Consider the following 27,481-nt stretch of genomic DNA (forward strand, 5'->3'; position numbering starts at 1 on the left):
TTCAAAAATATCTTGACCTGTGGAATGTCCACTGAAGTAGGCTAAAGGTAACACCTACATTTAATGTTATGCTGATGCAGAATTTTCATTTATACAAAACATTAAGAGAAATATATCGCCTACACCATTTTTTGTACAGAAATACAATACACATAAACAATAAAATATCAATAAAACGGACTTAACAGGAACCTACCCCGTTATTAAGCACGAAGAACCATGTATGATTATACGGACACTTTTTTTATATTCTGTGCCTGATGTGCCTTTTTTGAATGAAAGGAAAGTGTTACAGCAAAGCAAGCACACTGTTGCAAACATACAACTGGAAAACGATCTAATGGAAGATATTTGCCACCGGCTACTGAGCAGTGCCACCGGCCTGTCAATGAAGAAAACAAAAGGGGTGCTTTAGGCCTGTCTCCTGATATTTTCCGACTCAGCGAAATCCTATTGTGTGAGTGAAAAGTTACGTTAAAAGCTTAACGTGGTATGTGAAAGCAACTGTCCAACAGTGGGGTAATACCAGCAAATACTTTTCACTCTATCCTCTCTAAACTTACAACCAAAGACGGCTCTGCTTTACAGAGCTGAGGTGCCCATGTGCTCACCGATAACCATGTTAGATAGTAGATCTTCTTTATTTATTTATCTGCTCGAATAAAACATCATTCTTTCAAACCATTTTATCAAAGATGAAGATAAAGATTAGCTTGAGAATGACGTTTCAGGACAGCTTTGTTGAGGTGAAGTTCACCTATTTATCCTAGAAAAATTGTTTTGAATACTATAAGTTTTCCTGTTGGGCTTCATATTTCCTTCATATTAAGATACTGAGGGTGTTTTCCTCTTTTTCCCTTTGCTCTATTTACGTCACTTAATGAGCTTGGCTAAAGTTTTAACATAAAATGTTCCACCAAAAAGAAACTTTCACCAAACCATTTACAAAAAGTGGTTTCTCGTGTTTTTGTCAAGAGCCAAAGAGTTCCAAAAATATCCTGCCATCAAAGTAAAGGCTGTAATTTGTGATTACCGGGTGTGTATTTATCTCACTTATACCGAAAGGAAAATAAAATACATTTGCGATGTAAGTCTGGCGATTGCTACAATATGAAAAGAATGATTCAAAGAAGGTCTTTTTTTCACATCACTTCGCTTGCCATTCATGAACTCATCCGACCAGTTTCGTAATATTTCATACAGGATTTATTTGGAAAAATATTAAGGTGATTCTCTTGAAGGACAACAATCATACAACAACTCCTGTATGTTTCCACAGCGAATTTAAATACATTTACATCAGAAAACAGTCACATCGACCCGAAGTGCCTTATTTACAATAGACAAATTTGCAAAATGAACAAGATTTTAAATTACATCAAACTTCACACAAATAAAAAAGAAACCACAAACACAGTGATCACAGATAATGTTTAAATAAAAGAGATACAACTTATCAGTTACAAACATATTTGATGGCAGTGTTTCTCCTCATCCGATCCACATCATGGATCCGAGAGCAAACAGATACACACTAAAGTCAGTGCATAAGTATACACAGTATTCGATTCATTCGTCTTTTAAATACAATAAAATACAACCCATCATAGTGCAATGAGGTAAAACCGTCCCTACAGGAAGTGCAGCGAGTCCATCTGGCACGTTCCTGGGAAACAAACTTTGAGAGTCCGGGCCAGTGTGGCCCAACGTCCTTTCCTGCAGTCACTGTGTTTACTTCAGTTGAGAACCAGCTCATTCTGAATATCACCTTCAACATGAGTTTCACAGCAGCAGTCACATGAAGGAGGAAACCTTCCCTCTGGTTTGAGCAGCATTACCGGAGTAAAACCTCCCGTAGAACAACACGAGCTATGGCTCTTTTGTGGCGTTACACCTGCCAAACACAAAACGGCACACGGTTAGCTTTCGGAAATCAAGCACGTTGAGATGTTAAGATTGCGAGCGCTGGTTTATTTTGACTCACCTCGGTTGCGATAATACATTCATCCTTCTCCTCGGATAAAACAAAGACCGACTGGTACTTTGTGTCTTTGCACAAAGATTCTGTACATTTGTCTGAAGCATCACTGAAAAAGATCAAGGAGAAAGACATTAGTACTGTATAAAATCATCTCATTTTTGACTAATAAAAACTATTAAATATTTACCTTTTTAAATGTTTTCTATGTTTCTCCTCCGAGTCCAAATCTAGAGAATCGCATTTAGCCATTTCGCTCTTCTCCGAATCCTCCTTTACCGAGTCCTCCTGCTTCAACTCGTGAACAAGATTGTAATCCACAAGAGAGTATCGAGATTTGAATCCGTTCTTTTCTCCGCCCGCGCTGTCGCTCTGAAAGTCCACTTTCTTGTTGATGTTCTTCACTTGCGTGGTTCCAATGACGCTCACAGACAAGTCTTTTTCACGACTGCGGTTGTTGGTCAGATTGTTCATGGTCTCGATTTCACTATGGGTGTCCTCATGCTGCCTCCTCTGCTGCACTTTAAGACGGATGTAGACCACCAACACAGCACCTCCAACCAGGACCAAAAGCACCAAAATAATCCCAGCACAAACCGCTGCCCAAGGAAAGGTCTCCTCGTCGTCCTCGTCGTAAGAGTACCTTTTCCCTGCCGCCTCCACCAGGGCGTGTCCCTCCGGCAGCAGGAACTGACAGTTACGGCCACCGTACCCCGGCACGCAAGCGCAAACGTAACGGTTGTCCCTCTCATGGCAAGTGGCCCCGTTGTGGCACGGGTTGTGCACACATTTGTTGACCAAAGAGGTGCAGTTCTTGCCGGTGTATCCAGGCGGGCAGGTGCATGTGTAGTCATTGAGGCCATCTTGGCATGTGCCACCGTTTTGACAGGGATAGGCAGCACACTCGTTGATGTTGTCTTCACAGTGAGTCCCGGTGAAACCGTCAGGACACTGACAGAGATACGAATCCACTAGATCCAGACACTGGGCACCTAGAAACGAAAGCCAATAAAATGCATTAGACAAAAGATTCAGATTAGACAAGCCCTTTGAATCGTAGTTCTTGGAGCGTTCAACGTACCATTTGAGCATGGGTTGGAGCTGCAGTGATCGATCTTCTTTTCACAGTTGAATCCGGCGAAGCCCGTCGGACACTGGCAGAAGTATCCACCATCGGGGTTATCAGCACAGCGCCCATCGTTGAAGCAGGGGCCGTCGGCGCAAGTCATGGCGCTCAGCTCACAGTTTCGTCCGTAGAAACCGGGAGGACACGTGCAGCTGTAGGTGTTTTCAAGATCCTGTGGATTCAAAGAAATCATTAGTTTTCATTGAACACACGGATGATGTCAACTCGTACTATGCCATCATTTTTAGATGAATAAATACTCACAGTGCAGCTTCCGCCGTTTCTGCAAGGATTGCCGGAGCATTCATTGACCTCAATCTCACAGCTGGCCCCAGTGAAACCAGGTCTGCAGGCGCAGGTGTAGCTTCCCTGGCCGGTGTTGGTGCAAGTGGCGCCGTTCTGACATGGTTTGTGATGTGTGCAGTAGTTAAGATCTGTAAAACAATATTCAAGTTAGTCACTGTCATTGAGCAACGTTTAACTGCAAATACACCTCAGTTATTTCTTGGACAAAAACTCACCTTGGTTACAGAAAAGGCCTCCCCAACCCTCCTGGCAGTTGCATTGCCATGGCTGTTGGCAGGTACCGTGTAGACATCCAGGATAACGAATGCAGTCATCGCAGTACTTTCCGCTAAATCCCACTCGGCATCTACAAACATTACAGAGGACCGGTTAGTATGTTGGCAACCTCTACAGCGAGAATGTTTGTTTGTTTGTTTAAAATCTCAAAAGGAAAATAAATGTCTCCATCACTTACTTGCATTCACCGGGTTTGTCACAAAATCCATGGTCTTCATCACAGCCCGGCATACAAATTGCTGTAGAGAGAAATATATATTTTAAATAACAGTTCTCTTTCTGAACATTATTATTCTGGGCTATTTTAACCAAGCTGGTTACTTTGTGGGTTACCAAAAAAAGCTCTCTTCACTAGTATTGGAAGGACTCTGTGGTTAACACAGTTGCACTCGTACAAAGCTTCCCAAACAAAAGCTCCTTTTTTTCCCTAACTGTGGGTCAGAAGTCCCTTTTTTCACTCTGTTCACCCCCCTCCCCATAACGTCCCAGAGTCGGGGCAGATAAGGGTGGACAGCTGGTGTACATGGTGCCAGTGCAGGACAGCTGCTCTATTGTCTACCTTCACTGTGCAGCTGCCCCCTTCCAACAATACCTCACTGCGCTGAGCCAATCAGCATCGAGCACACTGCCAAGTAACCAATCAGGCGTCACATTTAATCTATGGCACGCGTGCCATTATTTGGCCAACGTCCCTCATTTGAATCACACAAACGCCTGTTGCAACCATAGTGATGAAATGTGTTGTTGTTTTTCTTGTGGAATACCGAGACACATCCGCCGTGCATAAACACACGAGAAAAGTGCAACACAAACATGTGATGAAAATAAGCATCACTCACGTTCAGTGCAGTAATGTCCTTTCCATCCAGAGTTGCAGGTGATTTCTCCGCGCTCCCCGCAGGTAAAGTGACCGAAGGTGTCGTCGCGGGGACGGCAAAACACCGAGCAGCCCTCGCCGTAGTAATGTTCATCGCAGACGAATCTATACGAGTACTTCAGCTCTGCCCTCCCTCCAACTTGAAGATCCTGAGACCATTCTTCACCGACCGTTAGATGTCTCTGGGTGGTCATGCGACTGATAAGACGCTCTGGGCTTTCTGTTTATAGAAAAGTTGTAATGAGTCTTCAGGTGCAAGTAGGGGTGATGCGGTCATTTCACTACATGGATTTCAGTTCGTCTTACCTGTGGACAGATCGTCGTTGGAGTCGGTGTGCAACGCTTCGATAATGAGCGAGAATGTGCCCTGAAACATCGGAAAAGACGCGTTAAAATAACATGAATGGACAAAGGTATTCAATAGGCAAGGTGCCCATTCCTTCACGCGTGGGTTCCGCTCTGTTTTACATATCACGGAAGATGTGAATTGCTTAAGGTGTGATCGCACTGGGGATTCAAGCCTCATTTCTCCGATTTCACACGTACTCATTGCACTAAAATGAAAGGTTTCGGAATTTCACACTGGGCTGACAATGATATTCCAACAGAGGGGATGTTACTTTTTCCATCCCACCAAAACCGTTAAAAAACTAAATCCTGCGCACTGCTATTATTTTTAAGTCGTCTTGATACCTAAACATATACCACCATATTACCAAAAAATATGAAATACTCACCGGCCATGTAAATCCAAACGAGAACTGAATGGGGTTGTTGAATGAACTGTCAGGACTGTTTTCAGGCACTTGGAAAGAGTTTGATCCGAGCACAGGGGTGACTGCACCGCCGTATGTACACGGAGGCTCTGGAGACACGTTGGCTTGGTAATGTTTAAGGCAAATCCTAAAAAAGGTTTTGCATTCACATTGCTGAATCCCGTCTGCGGACGCGGATCCTTTACAGCAGTTTGCGTTGCCTGCCACTCCTTTTTTGTTGAGAAACTCCTGCAGTTTTAACTGGAATACCCCAGAAGATAAACACTGAAATACAATGGAAAATACATGAATCACTAATTGCCATCATACGATTCCCCCTCCTCGTGTTTAGACATATTTCATGTAAGAGAAATACTTGCGCGTAATAGTAAAACAAACATTGATTTTCATTACCTGGTTTATCATGACGCAAAGGAAAGCAGCTATTATAAATCGTCCCATGGTGAAGATCTGCTCTGTGTTGTGTAGCTTCCACGGGCCAGGCAATGGTATAAGACCGTGTCTCAATAAATCATTGAGCCTCGAAGTTCTCCACTCAGTGGGAGCTCTGGCTGATGCTCTCTCGTCTTCACTTTATCTGCAAGCCCATCAAAGTCCTCCTTGAATTTTCAAGCAATTAAATTCCAAATACGACAATAAAGAGGAACCAACGGAGACTTGACAGAAAATTCCTTCCAAAAAAAACAGTTACTCCAAGTTGTCAAAAGTTTGCAGTCCACTTGCGGTTTGTCTAAAAAGTTGAAAAAAATCAGAAAACCCAGTCATAGGGTTATCTGAGCTGGTCTTGCTTATTGTCCGTTTGCACAATTGGCGTTGAGATGATCCAAAACTACTGATCCAAATGTTTCTCTTGTACTCTTGTTTCCATGTAAGAGATTGACTGACTGTGTGTGTTTAATGTCCCAGTCCTCCTGCAGCCAGTTATATACAGACTGCCCCTGCTAGGGTAATGAGATGCAAATGAGCTACTCCCCAATCTGGCTCTAGTTGTCACAAAGGGGACACTTTTCAATCCACACCACCCCCAACCCCCCAAGAAAAAAATCGGCAAATGGTCACTGAGCTGTAAAATGTGCAACTCTTAGCCAGTTCTAAAAGGGAGAGAGTGGAAGAGAGAAAAACTCATTTACATACAGGAAAAATAAACCTTAAGAATCCTGTACATCCCACTATGACATAAAACCTCAAATTACATCACACATTGCCCGCGCATGGCGCATTCCTGATCATGGAGACAAATGTCGTACAGTTAGACTGTTTACTGACAACATCTCCGTTAGTATTTAAAAACGTTTACAGCTTGGGCTTTTAGGGTGAATATAAATTATTTGTAATGTTTATTTAAACTTTGTAATTTGATATATTGTTTACCTATTATATGTGAGCAAGTTGAGAACTTGCGCAAAATTAGCTGGCGCTTGGCAAAAAAGGTAATTTATGTTATTTGCAAAGTTGATAAAGTTTTCTTTCATTTTCCAGCCTCGTCGCTTTCTTTCAACCACACTACATTTCAGTTTAAAGTTTTGGTGACTCTATAAGTTCAGAGTTATCCTTAAGCTGGATTGTAAAAGCTGAACTGGTGTGTGTCGTTCGCGTGGCTGTCATTAAGGCACTTTGTTATTGTGTGAGGGGAGAAGAAGTTTTTTTTCTCTCTGTGCTCTCAGCTGTATGGTAATTCAGACAGCACCTGCTCCCCTCACAATGTGGCAGGGAGAAAGAGCTCCCCTCTCTACACGCCATCTCTGACAAAAGTACCTAACAGCTACTGTTGTTTTGGTGTTTTATCAATTATTTTGCGTTTAATTTGACGAGGAAGTTGTGTTAGGCTCTTTCCGACGTATTTTTTAATCATTCATATTGTTAAATTAATTGTGCATGCGCCCCATCTCCGTATGCGCGCTCACGCATGGGATGAGCATTTGTTTGTGTAGCCTATGTATGAGGGTGGTCTAGTCTTCATTAGTGCCTTCATTAAATCCAGAGGAATGCAAGAATATGGAAGCTCAGCTTTATTAACAAGCATCTGTGCCATGACACAGTTACGCGGTGCGATGCTTCGGGTCATCCTGTGTATAATGTCTTGTCCCATGTTTTGGTTATAGTTCTTTTTTATGATTAATTTCGGTAACAAGTATGTCAGTCCTGTTTGTTAAATACGTGGTTAATTCATAATAAACGCATTTTTTTTTTAAATTCATTTCGCGATCAAAAAGCAATTCTCGATGTTATCAGGCGACAGGTGTCATTGCAACACACTCTGGGAATCGCTCGATCTGCCCGTCCACCATGATAGTTATTGAACTGTTGACCATAAATAAGAGTGGGAGCATGTCACGGAGCTATCATCACACTTTCGCTCACAATTCTTCACACTGACGTTGCCCACATTTCCCGATTAGGGCAGCAAAGCGTAACTGAAAAGCCTCAGATTTATGCCCACTTCGCTCATTCTTTTCAAGCATAATTTATGCCACGCGATTCTGTCCTGGTGAAATCAAGCAGAAAGCTCCTTTCTCGCATTCCTCCTCCTTTCTGAAGGTGGACTATGGGGAGACTGTTTAACTTAAGTGTTTCTATAGGGGGCTGTTGTACTTTAACTCCTGCCCACCAGTAGCTGCGACGAACAAAGCCGGGACTCGAGGTCTGACTCTTCATCTTTTCTTTGCGCTTTAATTTTCATTGATTCTGAATACAAGGGGAGCCCTCGGGGATTCTCTCTGAAGACGCGGACAGCCCCCCAAGCCAACCATCTGCTCCCAACCAAATGGCGTTTTTTCACATCACAACTGCATGTCTCTACTGCCACTCCGGGCAGTGCGCACACGCAGACTTCCTCCAAATTACTGGAAGCATGCTAAAGAACCATCGCATGAATGGTGCTTGGCCATATGGTTGGGGAAGCTGGAGTAAGTGGCCGTGGGAACAGCATCAGTGTACGTCTTCACAATAACGATCAGAGTAACGGCCCATGTGCGTGTCTGAGTATCCGTACAGAAATGTCAGGCCAAGTAGAGCGCAAACAAGACATTTTGATTTTAAGTTAGCCTACATTAAGTGTCCTGTTAAAAAGAGAGCGCGCGTTACTATGTAAGTGAAATAACGCGTAATGCGTCATACTAGTTTATTTTTTTCATTGGCCGAGAGATAACAGTAGGTTCCTCAACATGACGCAGCAAAGACTTGTACTGATTAAAATAACAAAGGATGTGTCGCGTGCATGGCTCGGGTGGCGCACTCGCAACAACAAGCGAGAACCAAAATGAAACGCAACTGCATTCGGTCTACGAATTATTGGAAATAAATCCACCTCGCTTGTAGTGGATATGAGCGAAGACGAGCAATTGTGTATGTGCTGATCAAGAGTAGTGATGAAACTTTACCAAGTGCGTGTGTGTGTGTGTGTAGGTGCGCGTGCGTATGTGTGAGAGAGAAAGAGAGAGCAGGAGGGGTGAATTCTTCAACAGGCTTGAGGACTGTCGCGTGCCATCGTCCTTTAGAGGACATCTGCCCCTTTCCCTAGGGTGCTTTTGTTTATGAGAGAAACTTGGTTCAAAGCAGCAGAAAAATCAATAGTTCACCAAAAGAGAAAAACCTGTGCTCCTCACACACTAAACTCTTGGGTTCCTCCATCTAACAAATGTGAAAACACATCTGTTAATTTAATAGCATGAAAAAGCTCGTTATATTGTGGGAAAAGGCTGTTTTAAAACATTGAATCTCAATCTCATGTTTTATGTGCACAACTAATTGAACTGTTTGTATTCTAACTGTAGGCTATTATTCTTATTCTTCATTTTACGCATTGTCTAAGAGATCATTAGGCACGCATTTAAGTCTTGTTTTTAAAAAAAATACGTGTTATTGCCATTTCTTCTGAAAAGCTACTTTTTTATATTTTATTTCGCTAAACATACACATGATAAACGAGGATGAGATACATATTTTCTTTTAAAACTATGTTTTATTACTGACCAGAGTAATCAAAGAGTCATAAAACGTCGTACATAAATCCGTATTACCGTGTTCAATTTGTGATCTTTCGCATCTCTTTACGGCTGTTTTTTTAAAGGATTATTCCGATTGGGCGCTGAGCCTGTCACTCACCGACGCGGAAGTGGGCGATGTAAACAATGTAAACACAAAGCGGCTTCGACTGCTCTGTAGCAGCCAGGCAGCGCAAGTTAGCGTCCTATATGCGCTTACTCTAATATATCCAGTTTAATTGTTCATCTCATCTTGTTAAATAGTGAGTCCGTTTCAGTGTCTTTTAAAGCATGACGTTAGTTTTTGTGACATTTACAGATAAACTACGTTTTATATCTCTTCCGGTAGCACCGCAGCATTAGTGCTGAAATTCCTAGCCCTCACAAACACGCTGTCACAATAATATACACACTATCGTTCATTTATATTAACCATTTTATATTTTTTATACCTACAATAATTCTCCCGAGCTGATATAAAGCAAGAACCAGAACCACATGAAAGCTTATATAAGTTAATATGAACATTTTCTTTCAAGATGCCGTTTTGTTCACAAACTATTTATAGCTTTGCTTGTGTGTTTCAGGTCGGTGACATTTAGTAAAACACATATGTGAGTGAATATGGGTGTAAAGGGCTTACAGTATTTCATGGAGGTATGCCATCCAGATACCTCTGTGTCTGTTGACCTGAAACAGATGGCACTGAATCACAGCAAAGCCTATCCTGACAGCAATGCTACACTTGTAGTGGATGGAATGGGTTGTTTGAGATACTGGTACCGCTGTCAAGCTTGGGTCCACGGCGGTCAGTGGCAAGAGTACATACACATCCTGGAGGAATTTATCACTGCGTTTACAGCCGCAGGTATACGCTTAGTCTTTATCTTTGATGGCACGATTGAGGAAGAGAAACGGGCCGAATGGGTGAAGAGGCGTCTGAGAGTCAACCAGGACATAGCAAAAATATTTCAGCACATTAAAAGTCACAATCAGCAGCCAAACAGCAGAGATCTCTTCTGCCTTCCCTCTGGAATTGCAACCTTCTCTAGATTTGCCCTCAAAAATCTCGGCCAAGAAACATGGTGCTCAGTCCGTGAAGGAGATTATGAGATTGCTGACTATGCCCTCTCTCACAACTGCATGGGAATCCTGGGTCAAGATACAGATTTTGTTATCTACAACACAGTCCCATACATGTCTATTAGTAAACTCAATCTAAGCAGTATGACAACAGTGTTGTTCTCCAGAGAGAGGTTATGCCAGGTCCTAAAGCTTCATATGACCGACCTGCCTCTCTTGGCCTGTATGGTAGGTAACGATATAGTGTCTGAGCAGCAAATGCAGCGTCTCCGGAATATTGCTTTGGCATCGTATAGAAAGAAACACAGGCAGGTTCAGGGAGGCAAGATCTATGCTGTTGCAGATTTCATCAATGCTTATCACCCCAGTGAGGGAGCATTTGGACTTTCGTTTCTTCCAATACACGGCAGTGAGAAAGAGATTTTAGAAAAAGGAATGCGCACATATCTGCTACCTGGACAAACATCCCCTTGGTTAAAGTGCAGTCCCACCATTCCGGAGTCAGTGTGCTTGATGGAGAAGTTCATACCCCGGGATATATTACAGGTAATAAATTAAAGTGGTGTTCTGTTCTGAGACCCCTTTGAAAATTGTTATTTAAACACTGTGGGAAAGCAAAAGGTCGAAAACAATAGTGTAGTGAAAATCTTGAAGGTGATATTTTCAAGACACTGTTTCTAAATCACAAATCAACTTTAACTTCAAACATAACAGACAGTATAAAACAATAAAAAAAAACATTCATTATGATTGTTGTCCTAATGATGGTAGTTTTATTTGTAATCCTAAACATTTTTAATAAATGCAACAAAGAAGTATTTTCACCAGTGGTCACAGATTTTGTTCCATGATGACAGAAACCATAAGTGATGTGACATTGATTTTACATTCACGGCGGATGTTCCATGTCGTAGGCAGCTAAAGAGAAGCACATCCATGCCGAGTGTCACATGGTTTTTAATGTGTTATATGATGGAGTCGTGGATTGCAGTAACACATTGGAAGATGAGGATGAAGTTGAGTTACCACCACAGGCCATCTTATATCTGTCTGTGAGGGAACGCATCTACGGCTTGTTGCTGCCGGCACAGCCAGGTGAGCTGCGTGAGAAATGTTTCTTCTGTTGCTTATCTGTTATAGTTAAATCTGCTGTGATTTCTAGAGCTAAAAAAATGGTAACACTTAACAGAATACTTAACATAATAGTTAATGCTTTAGCCAACATGAACTAACAATGAACAATACTTTAGTAATATCAAACATCTGAACTGTTAACATTAGTTAATGCACCATGAACTAACATGAATAACTGTATTGACCTGAACTAACATTGACAAGGATTAATAAATGCTGAAAAACTAACTTGTTCATTGTTAGCTGATGCGCTTACTAATATTTACTAATAACACCTTATTGTAAAGTGTTACCTAAAATATATAAATATATTTTTCTTTATATTTGTCATAGTTTTTATTGTTAGAAAGTGTTCTTTTTAAGTGCAGTCTTTAAAACAATATTTTTGGAAATTCAAAAGACAAAAGCTCAATAATAATTGTTCTAAAAAGTATAGCAGCTATATTTAAGTAGTATTTAAAAACACTTATTAAATGGATATTAAATACTATGGGGCTGAACACAGGTTCAGATGGTTATTATTTGCTTTATCCTTATGATTTATTCTTCTCCCGTCTTAAATGTAGGCATTGAGTTAAGGTCTAGAAATCGTGGTTGTCTTGTTTAGATAATAAAATAACTCTTCATGTCTCTGTAGTATTCTGGGAATCATCCCTTTTTTGTCCAGTATTTGTGGTTTGGGCAAATGTGGTGAACGTGCTATTGGAAAATGAGGAGACAAACATATCAGATATCAAACAGTAAAGTGCAGTGTAATTTTAGTATAACTTATGTCTGCCAGTCATATTATTGCATAACATACAACCCATTCCCTTACAGTGCAGCTTTCTGTTTGCTTTATTTGTTTGTTTTTCTCTGTTTATTTTGATATTGGTTTCTATTTACTTTTTGTTTATTAAAGATTGTTCCAGTAACAGTTTCTCAGTCAAGGAATGGTTTGTCTTCCCCGGAAATCCTCTCAAGGAACCAGTTAAAGTCACTCCAAAGCCTCCCAGCCATCGAGGTACAGATTTAAGTTCAAGGTATACTTTGTTTCAGGTGCTGGTAAGCATCATACAATACATGATTCTAGGGCTGCAACTAACGATTATTTTAATAATCGATTAATCTGTAAATAATTTTTCCGATTAATCGATGAATCGGATAAAAACAAAAACCAAGAAAAGCATTCATTTCCAACCCTTTATTCAAAAACAGAACTAAAATCTTTAGAAAGTGCACAAGCATGTTGCTCCTTGAACATCCCTGAGCTGTTATAAAAATAATAAAATCAAATAAAAATGGACTAACACAAAAAACATACACATGTATGCTTTACATCTGCCAAATATATAGACTTTTTTTAAATAAAAGTGCCACCTGAGCTGCCAGAACAATAAATAATTTATAAAAACTAAAGAACAATACAAATCAGAAAACTTAACAGGATTTGTTTGAATGTAAGAACTTGTTCTCTACACTACACTGCAGACAGACACTCGCAGATGCACACACTCGCAAACGCGCACACACTGACAAACACTGACACACACACACACACTCTCTCTCTCTCAAATTCACTTGAAGCTTATTCATTCAATTACTACCATCATTGTAGTAAGTGCAAGCTTCATTTATACACCACATTTTAACAAAGCTTAAGATGACCAAGAGCTATAAAAGAACTTTAAAATTAAATTAAAAAGTACAACACACACAAATATATTTGTCAATAATAACCTATATGGGACAAAGCACAGAATATACACTGCAAAAATTGCTTTTCTAACTTAGTAGTTTTGTCCTGTTGTCAGTCCAAATTTAAAAAAAAATCTTATATCAAGAAACATGTACTAGACACATGAAAAAGCATAAGAAATTATGTCTTGTTTTCTGAAAAAACACCTCAAATTAAGTGATTGTTTGCTTAAAGCAAGAAAAATTATCTGCCAATGGGGTTCAAAAATAATCTTAATGAGATATAATTTCAAACAGAAGTTTTAAGCATCAATTAATTTTCTTGTCTAGTAATCTTGATTTAAGATTTTTTAGATATTTGGACTGGAAATTAGACAAAATTACTAAGGAAGTTTTGCAGTGTAGCTATACATGACAACAGATTGATAAATGAACGGTCCAAAAAAGGCGAGTGAATAAAAACGTGCTTTTAGTCTTACAATGCAAAGCGCAAAGTAACTACACCACCCCTGATTATACTGTTATTAACGAGCTAATGCTAACTTGTGATGCTTGTCAATCTGGATAACGAATAAACACCAGCACCAGAGACATCACGTTCTTCACTTCGAAACGGAACAAAAGTAGGATTCTGTAGTGACTTAACCTGCTGTTGAACTCCCTTCCTCCTCATCACAGACTCCAACATGTTTGAGTTTCAGGTGCTGGATCATTGCCGCGTTGCTCCCGCCATGTCGCGTTTGCATATTTTGTAGTTAACACAGTTTTTCTGTTTATTTAGTGTGAAATGCTCCCGCACCTATGATGACTTGGGTCGCGCTGATTTCTCTGCCTCCGTCATGTATCTTTCCTCCGCTCGTTTTTTAATTTTTGCTCCGCCCTGTATATGAGGCGCCGAACTCTGCTAGCATCAGTGCGCGAGAGAGACCGAGTGTTTTTACTTCGCTCCGCGCTCAAATAAAGCTTTTTTTTATAACCAAACGTCTCCGCGTCGCGCGACACAACGAATCGATAATGAAATTCGTTGACAACTTTTTTACTAATCGATTTTTATCGATTTTATCGATTCGTTGTTGCAGCCCTACATGATTCTGTTCTTTTCCAAATGTATAAGACTAATGATCTGTTTGTACTGTTAATAATTGTCAATGTTTGCTCTTTTGTATTTACTTGTATCAGACCAAATGGTTTGATTTGTCCATTTGCTGAACAACCATTTGTACACCTTTCACTCACCTTTCACTAGGGTTAGGGGCGATTCACATTCGCGTCTTTTGTGCACACTATTGGTCGCTATTTTAAATGAAGACACGCACCTAAATACGCTCCTGTTTTTCTAGGCTCGTCAGTGCCACAGCGAGTTGAAAGTATTTAAACTTTTCAGAATTACGCACGTGCACCACATGATCAAGCAGTGCAGCTTATGTTTACTGCTCAGTTTAAGACGCGAAATGTGAATTGCCCCTTACAGTAGTCACAAAAAAACTATTTTTAGGACTGCATGGCAGTGTGTAACTATTTTACATGCTAGTGAATTTGTGACTGCATGAATTTGTACAATGTTATTGTTTTCTCAAAAAAAGTATATATTTGCACAGTTCGATTTTTTCTATAAAGCTAATTTCAGACATAAAAATCTATCTTTTTGAGACAGCAAGAAACATTTCTTCCAGTGTTCAAAAACCTTTGACCAGTAGTGCATTTGTATGATTCACATGATATTAATTTGTAAACATAATATTCATCATTTAAATGAGAATAGTCACAAAATCATTTTTCAAAAGATGTACAAACTTTTGTACTTCAGGGTGAACAAGCTTAAACAAATATTTTGTTTTAAAGTTTTCATAGGATGTTAAACTATAATTAAAAGTTCAACAGTATCTCAAAATTATTCTCACATTATTCTCCTCAAATGAAACGTGTGCTGTGTATGTATCAACAGAAGAGCCCCCTGATCTAATGGCTCTGTGGTTCAGGACGGATCCAGAGGTGAAAAGAGTTCAAGTATCAACACTGCTGGGTGTCTTTGACCTGCACGACTTCACTGAAGACCTTCAGCAGTTTGACGCTCCTTTGATTGCTGTGATTTGTCTTGTAACCTACATCGCCACTCGGGTGTGTTTAGCTTTTCATCGTTGATGCCACACAACTCACTTGAATGTAAACAAATGGCTTTGTTTGGGTCCATCCCGGCCTCATGTGTTCTGTTAACCTATATTTATTAATGATGTTGACTCGTTGCATGTCAAAAGAGATTAATGGTGTATCTCGAACACTGTTTATTGTGTGTAGTCCTTATCAGAGAATTGCTGTGTCCCCAACCACAACTCAGCTACCCTTGCATTGTGCATAAATGTGTGGTGGTGTATTTCTAAACGGTTGATGCTTGTTTTGTATACTTGAGTTTGATTTTCACGCTGTGTGTGTAGAATAAAAACACTGTTTGTTCTTGGATCCAGGCGAGACACCTTTCTCTGGAAGACATAGATGCATATCTAAGCCAAGCTGTTTGTGTCAGATTCAAGTCCTTCACAGAAATGCAACAGATCGAGGTGAGTCATTTCATTTGACACTTTCACCTGTTTTGACTAGAGTTAGATTGGAGTCTTCCACAAAACAGCCGTTGTCATGAATGTCCTATTGTAGAGATGTATCAAAACAAGTTCTCTTTCCTTTTAAGACATGCATCAGATTCTTTCTCTATTCAAAAAATAAAATAGAGAAAATAGGCAAAGAGACGGAGGGATCCTTTTTGGTTGCTTTGCGACATTCCACCCAAAAACTACTTTAATTGTGGTGTAAACCTGAGAGCGATGCTCTGGTGACGGGCTCCGCGTCGTCCCCGCCGGCGACCACAGGGCTATTTCAGCTCCCACCCTAATTTAAGCCGTCTATGTGTGCTATTTCAGACATGGCGGCCGAGGGCGGCCTGTGGTTTTGCAGTGCTTGGATTGAGAGCCCTCCCCACGGCACAGATAATGGATGATAGAAAGACAAATTAAAGCCTCTTGGGAGATATCTAGGAAGCCACCTCCTAATTTACGGATCCTCCTGTGCTACAACAGTCCATCTGGTGTGAATTCCTCTAGTCTGCCCTGACGTTGTGTTTGTTGTATTCAGATACAGATGCTTATCTGCACCCTGTTGTCATTCTGTTGACAATACAAATGCACTATTAAGTAGTGATTGTGCAGATTGTTTTGTTTATTTACATTAAAAAGGTTCACAGGGAAAGTTTTTTTTCTTTTAACTTTGTTCCAGAATCTTCTTGAGTTGTCCACATGGGCATTTTAAAGGTCCTAACACATAGGGTTTCCCCAAAGGTCGGCAGTTTAGTAAAATATGATGCCTCCTAACGTACCTATTTTTTATGGGTGCCGCTAGTCATTTTAGGCCCCCTGAATTTGTTAACATTTGGTCTTCAAACAACTCGGCACAAATATTAGTTTGAAATATTGGATTAAAAATATTGCTTAACTAACAGCATGATGCCCTCATAATAATAAAAATACACAAATAATGGATATTGTTCTAGGAATATATTTAAACAGATCTGGACGAAACGTTTATTTATCTTCCTGTGGCATTTCATTGTGAACTTGGCCCCAGTATTTTTATATGGCCCAGTGTGTTTACATTTTGGTTCAGTGAAGTGATACGGCTCAGTTTATGCTGTCCGCAGTATGTCGGGCGATGAATGAGAGCTTTGAGGGATTGTGTGTTTAGAGGGTGCGTGAAGCAACAGGTGTTAGATTGCGGGCTGATCCAGAGACGCGTGTGTGCTCAGGGCGCGGCAGCGACAGCCTGCCGCTGGCCAGATGAAAGTTTGTAAAGCTCTCCTGCCTCCCATGTGCCACAGAGTGGCGGGAGCACCTGTTACACGCGCCATTGTTGCCTCCCATCGGGAGTTACACTGTCACATCTGCCTGAAATGTGAAAAGGGCTGGGGGGTGTATTAGGAGGCTGTAAGAGATAGACAGATGGCAGGAGAGTCTCCAGGGGCTGCCTGATACCCCCCTCTAATCTGTTCACCCTGTGCTGCTTTGTCATAGTAAGGGAATGTAAATGGAAGCGGAGGATGCCACAACACAGCATCTGTAACTGCTGAGGATGAGAATCAGATGATGTTTCATAATCGTATCAACTCATTCGGCGCATCCCCTTGTGTGTGTGTTCCTATTCAATAATTTAGCTAATTTGATCATGATTAGTTGCCCATAACTGAGTCAAACTCGCTTTAACACATTTTAGCCAGATTAAATATATTCAACAGATTAAGCACTTATTTAGCACATTTTGATTTCAAATCAACGCAAATCTAAAAATGTTTCTAACTGGTACTGAATTTGTTTGTGATTTGTGTGTCCGTTTTCATTGTTTGATGTGCGACCAGCAAAGAAAACACAACATAAAGATGATCATAAGATTCGAGGTTAATATAGTTGTCAAAACTTAACTGTTTATTGAAATCAAATAAAACAATTAAATACAATTAGAATTGTTGCCTCAGAAATAACTTTATGATCATGAAAATATCTATTTTTACATTAAATTTCAATATAAAAAACAAACAAATAAATGATAACAGGACAAAAGCAAATTACTAAATGCAAAAAAATCTAACTTAAATGAATGAAAATAAAATGAATTTTCAATTTTACAACAAAAAACTGCATAACCGTAATAACTATAAAATTGTCATAAAAAGGTTTCAATCAATTATTTCTGGAACTAAGGGTTTACATACATTCCATTTTGTTTATTATTTATCTAAAAATGAAAGTCCATCCAAATTCTAAGTGCTGCACCAATATTTAGGCAAGTCCTATCCTGTCGTGCATGACTGTTTACAGTAGTAACATTCAGCAGATGTGTATTAAGGTACAGCACAGGTGCAGAGCTCGATCGCAAGGCCGAGGATGGGCCATTAACGTTGAGCTCCGTGTCCTCAGGGGGTGCAGGAGTCCTTCAGGCATCTGGCAAGAGCTGCATCCATTGTTCACTGTTGAAATGCTGGAGAGCAGCTGCTGTTCTGGTTTGTTGTCCCACTCTATACCTTTACAGCGGGGTGGCATCAGCATTGTCCCGAGGCCTATTGACTTCCACGCCGAGTAATTAGCGGCTTTAAAGGTGCTAAGACTTTTACGTGGCTTCTTAAGTGTTTCATCAAAGCAATCCCCGCTCTCAAAACCTATGCATAAAAGTGAATACCATTAAACGCTCTGGTTAAACCAAAGTGGAAGTCGCCTGCGCAAACGCAGCAATGGTTCAAACGGCGGCCCGGGTCTCAATCCGTGCGCCTTGAAGGCGCGGGCAACGGGCTGCTGCTGTCACCTCGGCTTTATCTCCAGCCTCCCTTTTGTTTGCTTTAGTCTAAGCTGTGTTTGAGAGCCGAGCAGGTGGCAGGCCAATTTTACGTTTTGATGTCACGGAAGCTAATCAGTCCCTTTCTTATCTCGTGCCGGCGGGGGTGGGGGACCAGGTGACCAGCGGAGAGGTAGGTGGGGGCTCGGAGGGGGTAAACATACCATTATCCGGACTGCCACTTCAGGTGAGCTCTACAGGGTCACACCCGACCTCCCTCCCCACCTGGTGAAATACACAATGGGTATTTACAGCATGATGAGTCTGAAACATGGCGACTGTAAAAACTGTGGTGATTTCAAGATAGAAAATTCAAAACAAAACTTTGTAAATTAAACAAAACAAAATGTACATTAATTGTTTAAAAGAGCATCCATGACATTCTGTGAAACTGTTTCGCTTCTTTTTTTGTTTATCATGGAAGGTTTTAGAAAATGAATTTCATTCAAATGCCTTTTTGGGTGAATGAACGTTTTAGTTGTTTTCTTTACATGTTTTCAGGTTTTTGTTACTTGAGCTTCTGCTTCTACATTAAATTTATAAACTACTATCCTTTATTTTTTATTGCCTCTCTTAATGCAGACCCCTGTTGTTGATCCCAGAGCCGTCCAGCTCGGCTCTCTCTTTGTGCGAGGTCTGACTTACCTCATCGCAGCCAACAGCGCTTGCGGTTTACCTTTTAAAATGGATGAACTGATGCCATGGAAGACCTTTGATGGCCTGCTCTTCCATTCTAAATATCTGCAATCCAACTCAGGCTTTTCGAATGAGAAACTTCTGGAGGGCAAAGTAAGAACAGAAAAACGTCTTGGCTTTGTTTACACTTGGATACTCTGATCACAAATGGTCATCTCAGACAGATTACTGTTTACACCTGCTGTTAACATCTCAGATGTGTCTACTGTGACTACTTGATATTGTGTAGCATGGATTTGTATATTTTGTGTATGCTTTTGTATAGCCTTTCAGATTTATATGATATTTAAAGCCATATGTATTTTCCCCAGAAAAGTTTACAACCCCGGTCTCCATCAATGTGCGTTTCTGAATGAATGTTGAGTGACTGGATCTTAAATATTTTGGCATTCTGAATATGAAGGACTATACAGCTTTAATGAAAAAACACTATTAACACAGTTAATTAAAATCAGGTCGTCATTGTATGGCCCACACATATTTTGTTTACTCAATTTTGTTTTACTGTTGTTTACTAGCCCGTGGATTACCGGAAAACATTTAGAGAATCTCTTTTGTTTTACTTTGCTGTAATGTTTTGGCAGAACCCAAGGACCACAACATCTAAATACATTTTTTTAATCCATGCATATAAACACTGCTTTGCAATAATGCAAACAGGAAATAACTGAGAGAAAGATGTCCATGGTTAACACTCGTTCTCATTAAGACGCTCTGTGAAAACAAATAAGAACTCATTTTTATTAAACCATAAAGAATTTGGGCACGAGCCACACCTAAAAAGTTAAGTGAGTCATGAAAAAACGAATACTCCTAGAGATTTTCTCAGAGCTATGTTCACTTCTGTCATTTTTAACTCTCAGCTCATTTATGTTTAAGCATTTAGCAGTTCCTTTTATCCAAACATAAGAGAAAACAATAAAGTAATTTACTTTAATAAAGATGATTTAAGTACATTTATGAGGTCCGATACATGTACACGTACATGTTTTTATATTTATATAATGCAAACATAGAAAGCGATTTTGTTTAAATGTACTTAACATATAGTGTGTGACTACTTGCATGTGCCTAACATGAAACAAACAGGCATATATATTGACAGCCAGCATAGGAAAGATCCTTCTGTTTTGTAAGTGTATAAGTGCATGTGTGTGCGCGTGTGCGCGCGGAGTATGATAATACAGTAATACTGTCAGTTATAACAATAATAGTAAATAGTTATATAAATATGTAGGTGTTTAAATAGTATAGGAGAGTTGGATAAGGGGTACATAAGAAGATATCTACTGAAATGATAATAATAATATAAGACATCATTATAATGCTGTCTCGGCTCCCCCCCGGCTGCAGCACAAATCACGCCACAATGGCGTATCAGAGATAGACCCCCGCCCTGATCCCACAGGATACTTCCCACCCCAAGCCACAATACCACATGCCACCGCTTACCCCATTTTTATTGTATTTGTTTATTATTTTATCCCTTGTTCAAATTTACGTACATGTTTTAACCTCTTATATACGCCCCTATTCTTTTCTTTTCATTTTATTGATTGCAAAAACAACTTTAGAACATAAATGTGGAGTGTTTTAGCTTTTTAAAAATGATGAATTGGGATAGTTGATTGAATAATTGTGTAAAACAAAGGTAATAAAAATGCAGACATGATAAAAAAAGACTTTTCTATGTGCCCTGTTCATGTTAAAGGGGAACTTAAATTTTAAAGGGGAACCCTTAATTTAGGGGAACTTTTGCGTTTCTGGGGAAATTGGAGGTCCTTACAGATGTTAAAGTACTTGAGGGCGAGTAATTAATGGCAGAATTTTAGGTCGGAGCCAAATTGTCTAAATACATTTGAGTCATTATTTTGAGCATCATAATGTTATAATGTACATTTAGATAAATTAAAATGTGAATGCCGTATTTGAAAAGATGTTAAAATTCTTCTGAAGTGCTTCTGAAGTTTTTCAATAAATTGTAAATACACAATGTACAAAACAATCTCCAGCATGTTGAATTGAGACTGTGAGTTATATATTTAAAGGGACAGTTCTTCCCAAAATAAATATTACACAAGTTGCTTCAAATCTGTACACATTTCTTTGTTCTGATGAACACAGAAAGATATTTGGAAGAATGCTCATTTGGTTACAAGCACTCATCCAAATATCTTATATACACTGTCTATTAAATGTATTTTGTGTGTTGTCTTTTAGCCATCCTGGATGTCTTTGTTCGTGTCCATTCGAGCTGTGGTACTGGAAGCCTGCAGGAGGCGCGGCACCTCCATCCACAGCCAACCAGGCAGACTACAGGACAGCCAGGGTGCGGCCATACACACTACATAACACTAAACTAACTTCTGTCACATGGAGTTTTGACAAAACTTTCAATTTCAGTCACAGTTGGAGAAATGGACAGAAAGTAAATTCTGTATTTTAAATAAAATTGTTAAAAATCGTGTTACTTTTCTGTCTATGCCCGAAGCCTTGTTTGTCTGCTAAAGTTCTATTCCTTACTCAAAGTCCTTTTCAGATCCCGTTCATCTCTCTCCACCTTCCAGTCTTTTTTATATAAGAAAAATGGCCCAAAAATGTAATTTTTTGCATCACTAACATTAGCAAACAGTATCGCTTAAATAATAACTGTTATCAAACATGTTTTCTCCCCAAAAACACTCCCAAAAATTGACCAAGCCCTGACTGCCATAACATCGGGTCCCACCCCTATGTTTTTGCACATGTTCTGTTTTGATTTAGAAATGTAAAGTGTGTTAAATGATAAAAAGTGTTTCAGAATTTCATAAAGAAACGCAAGCAATGGGGGAAATGTAAAAATATGTGCATGACTGGCATTGAGTTGAGTGTTTTTTTTTTGTGGGCACAGTTTATGTGTGGCCCTGACATGGAAGACACGCTGAGATGTCCAGGTTACTTGCATCTAAACAAATAAATACCCAGCATAACTACCTCCATCTGCTCTGTCACAGTGAAAACAATCTGACCGGCACACTGTTTTAGATAGAGGAGATGCTTGGTCATAACAAGAATAATTCTGGGTTGCTTTATATAGGACGCGATCTATATTAAGTAACATAACAAGACAACAAAATTATAACGTGGTGACTGTTACAAACGTTTGAGCCCCTTTTGCTTTTTTACTGCCATGCAGAGTTTTGTGGTTCTGTCCTAAGATTAAAAGAGACCTTATGGTGAAATTGTCTCCATCTGGTTTCCCCCCTTGATGTTGAACAGTTTATGAACTGCTCATGTTGTGTCTTAAAGGCAAATAGACTCTGAGTGGGTCGATACTTATGTTTTTATTTACAGAATAAAACAGAAATGTATTCTGTGTATTTTTGCTTTTTGTCAAGTTTTTAACTTCATAACATTTAAGTGAGTGAGTAACCCAGTCCCTCTTCAATGCCGACAGTAACCGAAGCCCAGCAGAGAAAATGAAAGCTTATGTTTCCCGCTGGTGATTCTGATCACTTAGTTTTTCTCTTTCTATATCTTTTCTACTTACTAATCTTAGAGTTAATTTGTCCTGTTATTTCTCTTCGAGGACTGTTTTGAATCTCAAATAATCTAAAGTGTCAATTGCTGGATGATGTCTGGGGTGGACGGCATATGAAAATGTCTGGTTTTAATTTGCGTCTGTGTCTGCGTCTTGGCCAGTAATCATTGCCTCAGTCTTCTGGGGATGCGGCGGCGGTGACGCTCGTGCTTTAGAGAATTGCACGTTTTGTGTTTCCAGTGATGCTCCGCTGCAAATACTAATTCTGAGCGAGTCAAACCCTCAATTAAAACTGCTTAAAACATTTCTTCTGTTCCCTCAGAGAGGCCTATGAATGTTGATGATCTGCGTGGAGAAAGACGACCCCAGCATCAAGCTGCCGCACGTCTGGAGTTCAGCCAGCAGCCTGGAGGTCCCGCACGCTACCAGCAAGGTAAAGAACATTACACAAGACACAAGTTGCACAATATTAACATAAAAGGGAAGAGCAATTATGGAAGCTCCAAAAAATAAATATCTGAGACTTTACTAAATGTTAATGAAGTTTGGATATTTTATCTTTACCATAGGTTATAGGTCAAGACCAAGACATTCAAATAGAGGAAGGTATCATCTGGCACCAAGGTGAGTTGGACATGTTCAACTGAACTTAATATGTATTTTGGAATCCATTTTTAAAGATAATAGGGCTGCCACGGTATCAGGATTGTTATGACCAAAACATTTCATGATAACAGTATTGTTGCAGTCTATTGAAAACTTAACATTAATGAGACAATCAGTCGAATACAATTTTTTAAAAACATTTTTCATTTTTGGCCAATGAATTACACTCAGAATACATGTGTTGGGAGACCGTTGTGACTGTTTACACCAAATATTACAGGTGCAAAACCGCCACCTCATACATCTCACCAAGATACTGGTGCCAAATTATTTATGGTAATAATAATATGTGTAGTATTAACATGATATCAACAATCATTATTATTAATATCAAGCTCATTGTTTAAAAATTATATAAAAGCACCGTGACAGTATTATAAAAGTCGTCTAACTCAAAGTCATACGATATCTTATCAAAATGATATATTGTTCAATGATAATCATAATCTCTGCCTCAAATCTCATGTCTCATTTTAAATATCTTATATTCAACTTGGAATGATGCGATTGGTCATGTGACATGCAAAAATCATTCCTCATTGGCATCCGTGAAATGAAATCTCAAATACATACTCATTTTGTTTTTGGGTGGACTGTTTCTTTAAATAAGTCACTAGAATTGTTAATGTAGTCATTGAAAGACATGGGAATTGTGACTGAAAGTTTAGTATAGTCCATTTTAGGTGGTGCACGATGACACACATTTAAACAGATGAAGATATGTTCGCTGTGCTATAATGTGAATATACTACTGACCAATCAGCATCCAGCATCAGAACTGTTATTTTCCTTTTGTCATTACTATTGTCATTTGAGTTTTAGTCATTTTAAAGTATCAATGTTTTAATTTGACATCGGTATTGCCTTTTCTTTATTTTGTTATAGATGGCCTCAATCTCAAAACTAAATAACTGCTTTCCAGTGGCTGCTGTCGTGAGTAACTATCTTCATGTATAAACAGCTATGGAAACAGTCATCTACGGGGAAAAAAAATCTTATGAAGTCATTCATGTTACATCATTCGCTATGATGGACCTATGGTTTTTAACAGTTTACACCTAAACATCACCTTTCCTCAATAATAACCCATTTATTTAATTGAATTATGCTGTATAGTCTTCTTTCTCCTCATGTGTGCGGATGATATGAATCAGCATCCTAAAACTATGTACCAAACCCATCCATGCTTTCCTGTAGCTCAGTGGTTAGATCGTGGCGCTAGTAACCCCAAGCTCATGGGTTCGACCCCAGGGATTGCACATACTCAGAAACAAATGTATAGTATAATGCAATGTAAGTCGCTTTGGATAAAAGTGTCTGCCAAATGAATAAATGTAAATGTAAAATCGTGATAAACATTCATCCAGACCCTATTGAGTCTCAGATGATCTCCTACATTTCAACTGTGGTTTGGTGTCGACTCCAGTTGAACACAATTTGAAAGTCTATTCGTCTGCCTCAACAGATTATTTAAGTGATAGTCAATAAGATGTGCATTAATGTAACATGTGTTTGTGTCAGAACAGTGGAGATGACTGGAGAATATTGTGGGTTTGGCATCTTGTGATCAAAATGTTCCTATGATAAACGTGATTGTATTGATATTTAGTCAATCTGTCATAAATAACTTCATTCTTTCGTCAGTCAGTGTCTCGTTTCATATAAAAACACCTTGATCAGCTTAGACTCTTTCCTATAATGATAACATAATTGTGAAACGTGTAATGAATGTATCTTATTATATGTTCAGCACTTTTATTAGTATGATGTCGAGTCGTTCTTCTCTGTACCTATATGGCCATATGTTCCTATGTTGGGTATTGTTAAAGAGCGGAAATAGGATATGGAGAAAGCTCCACAGCTTAAGTGGTCGAATCACAGCTCTTCCCCTTATCTACAAAGAATGAATAACAGTGATAGATAAACACATGAATTGGCTTGGGATGCCAGCATAGAGTATAAGCATAGCAGGAAATAGACAAAAGATTTATTCAAAATAAGAGCAGAATAATATTTACACCAATAACATGCAGCATTTATATTAAATAAAAACAGTTTTAACCATCTTTTTTTTGTGTATTAGCAATTTGTGGCCAAGCTTAACTTCAGTCTGCTCAGGCACATACTATAGAACTTAACCAGTTGATTATGATTGGCTAATTTCAAATGAATTGTTATCAATACAATTTTATTCTAACAGTGCTTCTCACAAAAAAATATTTTCACGCTGAAGAACAATGTGTCAATCATAAATGACACTACGACTAATAATTGTCATTAAATGACATTCAGCTAATCAGTTGCATAATACATTAAAGTAAGAAATATATGTGTTTTAATAGCTGTCAATAAGTCCACCAATGAGCAGCCAAATGTGACTGTGGAAAACATCAAAACTCCGAAAGGCGTTAAAGTTGAGAAAAATCATTTAAAGAAACCAGGCCAGTGTTCTTCTCAAATTAAATAGTTAGTGCTTACTAAATCTATAATACTGTACAAATTAACCCAGCCTTTGAATTGAATCTTTAGTTCTATAGATCTTATGCTTTATCAAAATACTATGAATATCAAAGCTTCACTGTAAAACATTTTTTTACAGAAATACATTTCAGGTATAATGTAAATGTATAATTTTTTTTTTTTACAGATTTTTCACATATTTGTTGAATACTGTAAAAAAGAAAGCGCCAAATTACAGAAAAAGACTGCAAATTTTCAAGAAAAACATGTCAAAACTGTCATTTTACGTTTTTTCGAGTGACCAGCTGCCGGAAAATTAGTTTCTTTTATTCGATTTTTTAAAGTTTGACATCTGGGATATATTATCAACAAAATTCCCTACCTGTTCTCATCAATCTGTGTATTATTTATAGCCAATTGATGTAATGGGTTGAAATTGCCATTACCTTTTGGAGAGTGTTTACAAAACTATTAGAGTATCTGGTCGCAATAATGTATATTTAAATGTTTGCTGTGTACATTAAAAAGTGTATTGCCAAATAAGCGCTAGATGATTCATTAAAGGGGTGATGAAACGGTGTCTCATACATTATTAGTTATTTACAATGTTAAAAGCTGTCTTCTCTTGCTTGACATGGTCAACTTGTCAAAAAACGATTGTGACATATGACGTAGTATTTCTGTGCCCGATACACGCCCCCAGGGTTTCTTATAGGTTTCAGAATATATTTTTTGAACATGAAAATCTGTTTCGTAACGACTTTTCTTAGTCCCTTATTGGACAATTCTCCCAGAAAAGCACACCCACCGCAAGGGGAAAGAAATAGCCCCCCCACGCGTCACCGACGAGCGATAAAAGACCCGCTTACCATCAAGATTGGCTGCGCTGTGTCAAGATTGGCAAAGCTGGAGCTGGTTACTCTTGCCATAGTGAGAGAAGTTGAGATGTGTTTGTTTGCCCACGGCATTTAAGAGTTGTATGTTATATTAACGGTTTTGGAGATCGTTTGAAACTGATAGATGGGGCTGTCCTACCACTATAAGATGCCGGACATGATACACATGCAGTAAGTGAAACTAAGTCATATATCTGTGTTTTGTTGGCAATGTGCTTTAGTTATGCCCCCCATCCCTCCAGCATGCGTTGTATGTTTTCGGAAATAATTGCACAACTGTATCAGTCTTTTATAAATGTGATCAAACTAAAGACTCTACGGATACTTGAAGGGATACTTTTCTGTAAATAATCAAGATTAACACGAGATATGCAGAAACTGTCTTGAGTTATGGCCACTTTAATGTTTTTGCTCCACTTTTGAAGCATGATTCTGCTATTTAGTAGCTAACAATATGTTGTCAAGTATAAGGAGTGCACTAGCATTCCTCAACAAAAAACTTAGAGAGCCAACTAACTCTCATTTTGATTTCACAAGATCTTTACTTCCTAAAGCAACTGGACAGGACGAGGTAAAGAGATGTCCTATGCGAATATAATGTTGAATGAAGTTATTTATAAATGTACACAATCATTACCGCAGTAGTGTTTTGCTTCAATT

At 39.0% G+C, this 27,481-nt stretch overlaps 2 protein-coding genes across 3 annotated transcripts; one reads left to right on the top strand and one right to left on the bottom strand.

Moving 5' to 3' along the window:
- Positions 1 to 1,201: 1,201 nt before the first annotated feature.
- On the bottom strand, positions 1,202 to 6,384 carry dld (deltaD). The gene is made up of 11 exons (XM_056760724.1): positions 5,733 to 6,384; positions 5,301 to 5,603; positions 4,870 to 4,930; positions 4,526 to 4,783; positions 3,865 to 3,925; positions 3,626 to 3,756; positions 3,369 to 3,538; positions 3,060 to 3,276; positions 2,169 to 2,970; positions 1,985 to 2,087; positions 1,202 to 1,894 (listed from the first exon to the last, which is right to left on the bottom strand). Exons 1-11 carry the CDS (start codon positions 5,778 to 5,780, stop codon positions 1,889 to 1,891), a joined length of 2,160 nt encoding a protein of 719 aa, XP_056616702.1. The 5' UTR covers positions 5,781 to 6,384; the 3' UTR covers positions 1,202 to 1,888.
- A 3,064-nt stretch (positions 6,385 to 9,448) lies between these two features.
- fam120b (family with sequence similarity 120B) lies at positions 9,449 to 27,219 on the top strand. 2 transcript variants are annotated; one of them, XM_056761478.1, is made up of 11 exons: positions 9,449 to 9,585; positions 9,910 to 10,951; positions 11,320 to 11,500; positions 12,441 to 12,542; positions 15,162 to 15,334; positions 15,679 to 15,771; positions 19,166 to 19,372; positions 21,500 to 21,608; positions 23,122 to 23,232; positions 23,369 to 23,423; positions 24,351 to 27,219. In XM_056761478.1, the coding sequence occupies exons 2-11, from the start codon at positions 9,947 to 9,949 to the stop codon at positions 24,370 to 24,372; spliced, it is 2,058 nt and encodes a 685-aa protein (XP_056617456.1). In that variant the 5' UTR covers positions 9,449 to 9,585; positions 9,910 to 9,946; the 3' UTR covers positions 24,373 to 27,219. The 2 variants fall into 2 exon arrangements, with proteins under 2 accessions (XP_056617456.1, XP_056617457.1); XM_056761479.1 differs by lacking the exons at positions 19,166 to 19,372; positions 21,500 to 21,608; positions 23,122 to 23,232; positions 23,369 to 23,423; positions 24,351 to 27,219 and adding an exon at positions 16,129 to 16,682.
- Positions 27,220 to 27,481: the final 262 nt, after the last annotated feature.

This window comes from Triplophysa dalaica, chromosome 11 (assembly GCF_015846415.1).
Source record: "Triplophysa dalaica isolate WHDGS20190420 chromosome 11, ASM1584641v1, whole genome shotgun sequence".
NCBI classification, from domain to species: Eukaryota; Metazoa; Chordata; class Actinopteri; order Cypriniformes; family Nemacheilidae; genus Triplophysa; species Triplophysa dalaica.

Excerpts from the sequence above, each read along its gene's own strand:
- dld (XM_056760724.1), bottom strand. The coding sequence starts at position 5,780 with ATGGGACGATTTATAATAGCTGCTTTCCTTTGCGTCATGATAAACCAG. Across the intron at positions 3,539-3,625 it reads AGGCCTTTTCTGTAACCAAG|ATCTTAACTACTGCACACAT; the intron begins GTGAGTTTTTGT and ends ATTGTTTTACAG. Across the intron at positions 2,971-3,059 it reads CTCCAACCCATGCTCAAATG|GTGCCCAGTGTCTGGATCTA; the intron begins GTACGTTGAACG and ends TTTCGTTTCTAG.
- fam120b (XM_056761478.1), top strand. The coding sequence starts at position 9,947 with ATGGGTGTAAAGGGCTTACAGTATTTCATGGAGGTATGCCATCCAGAT. Across the intron at positions 12,543-15,161 it reads AAAGCCTCCCAGCCATCGAG|AAGAGCCCCCTGATCTAATG; the intron begins GTACAGATTTAA and ends ATGTATCAACAG. Across the intron at positions 19,373-21,499 it reads AGAAACTTCTGGAGGGCAAA|CCATCCTGGATGTCTTTGTT; the intron begins GTAAGAACAGAA and ends GTTGTCTTTTAG.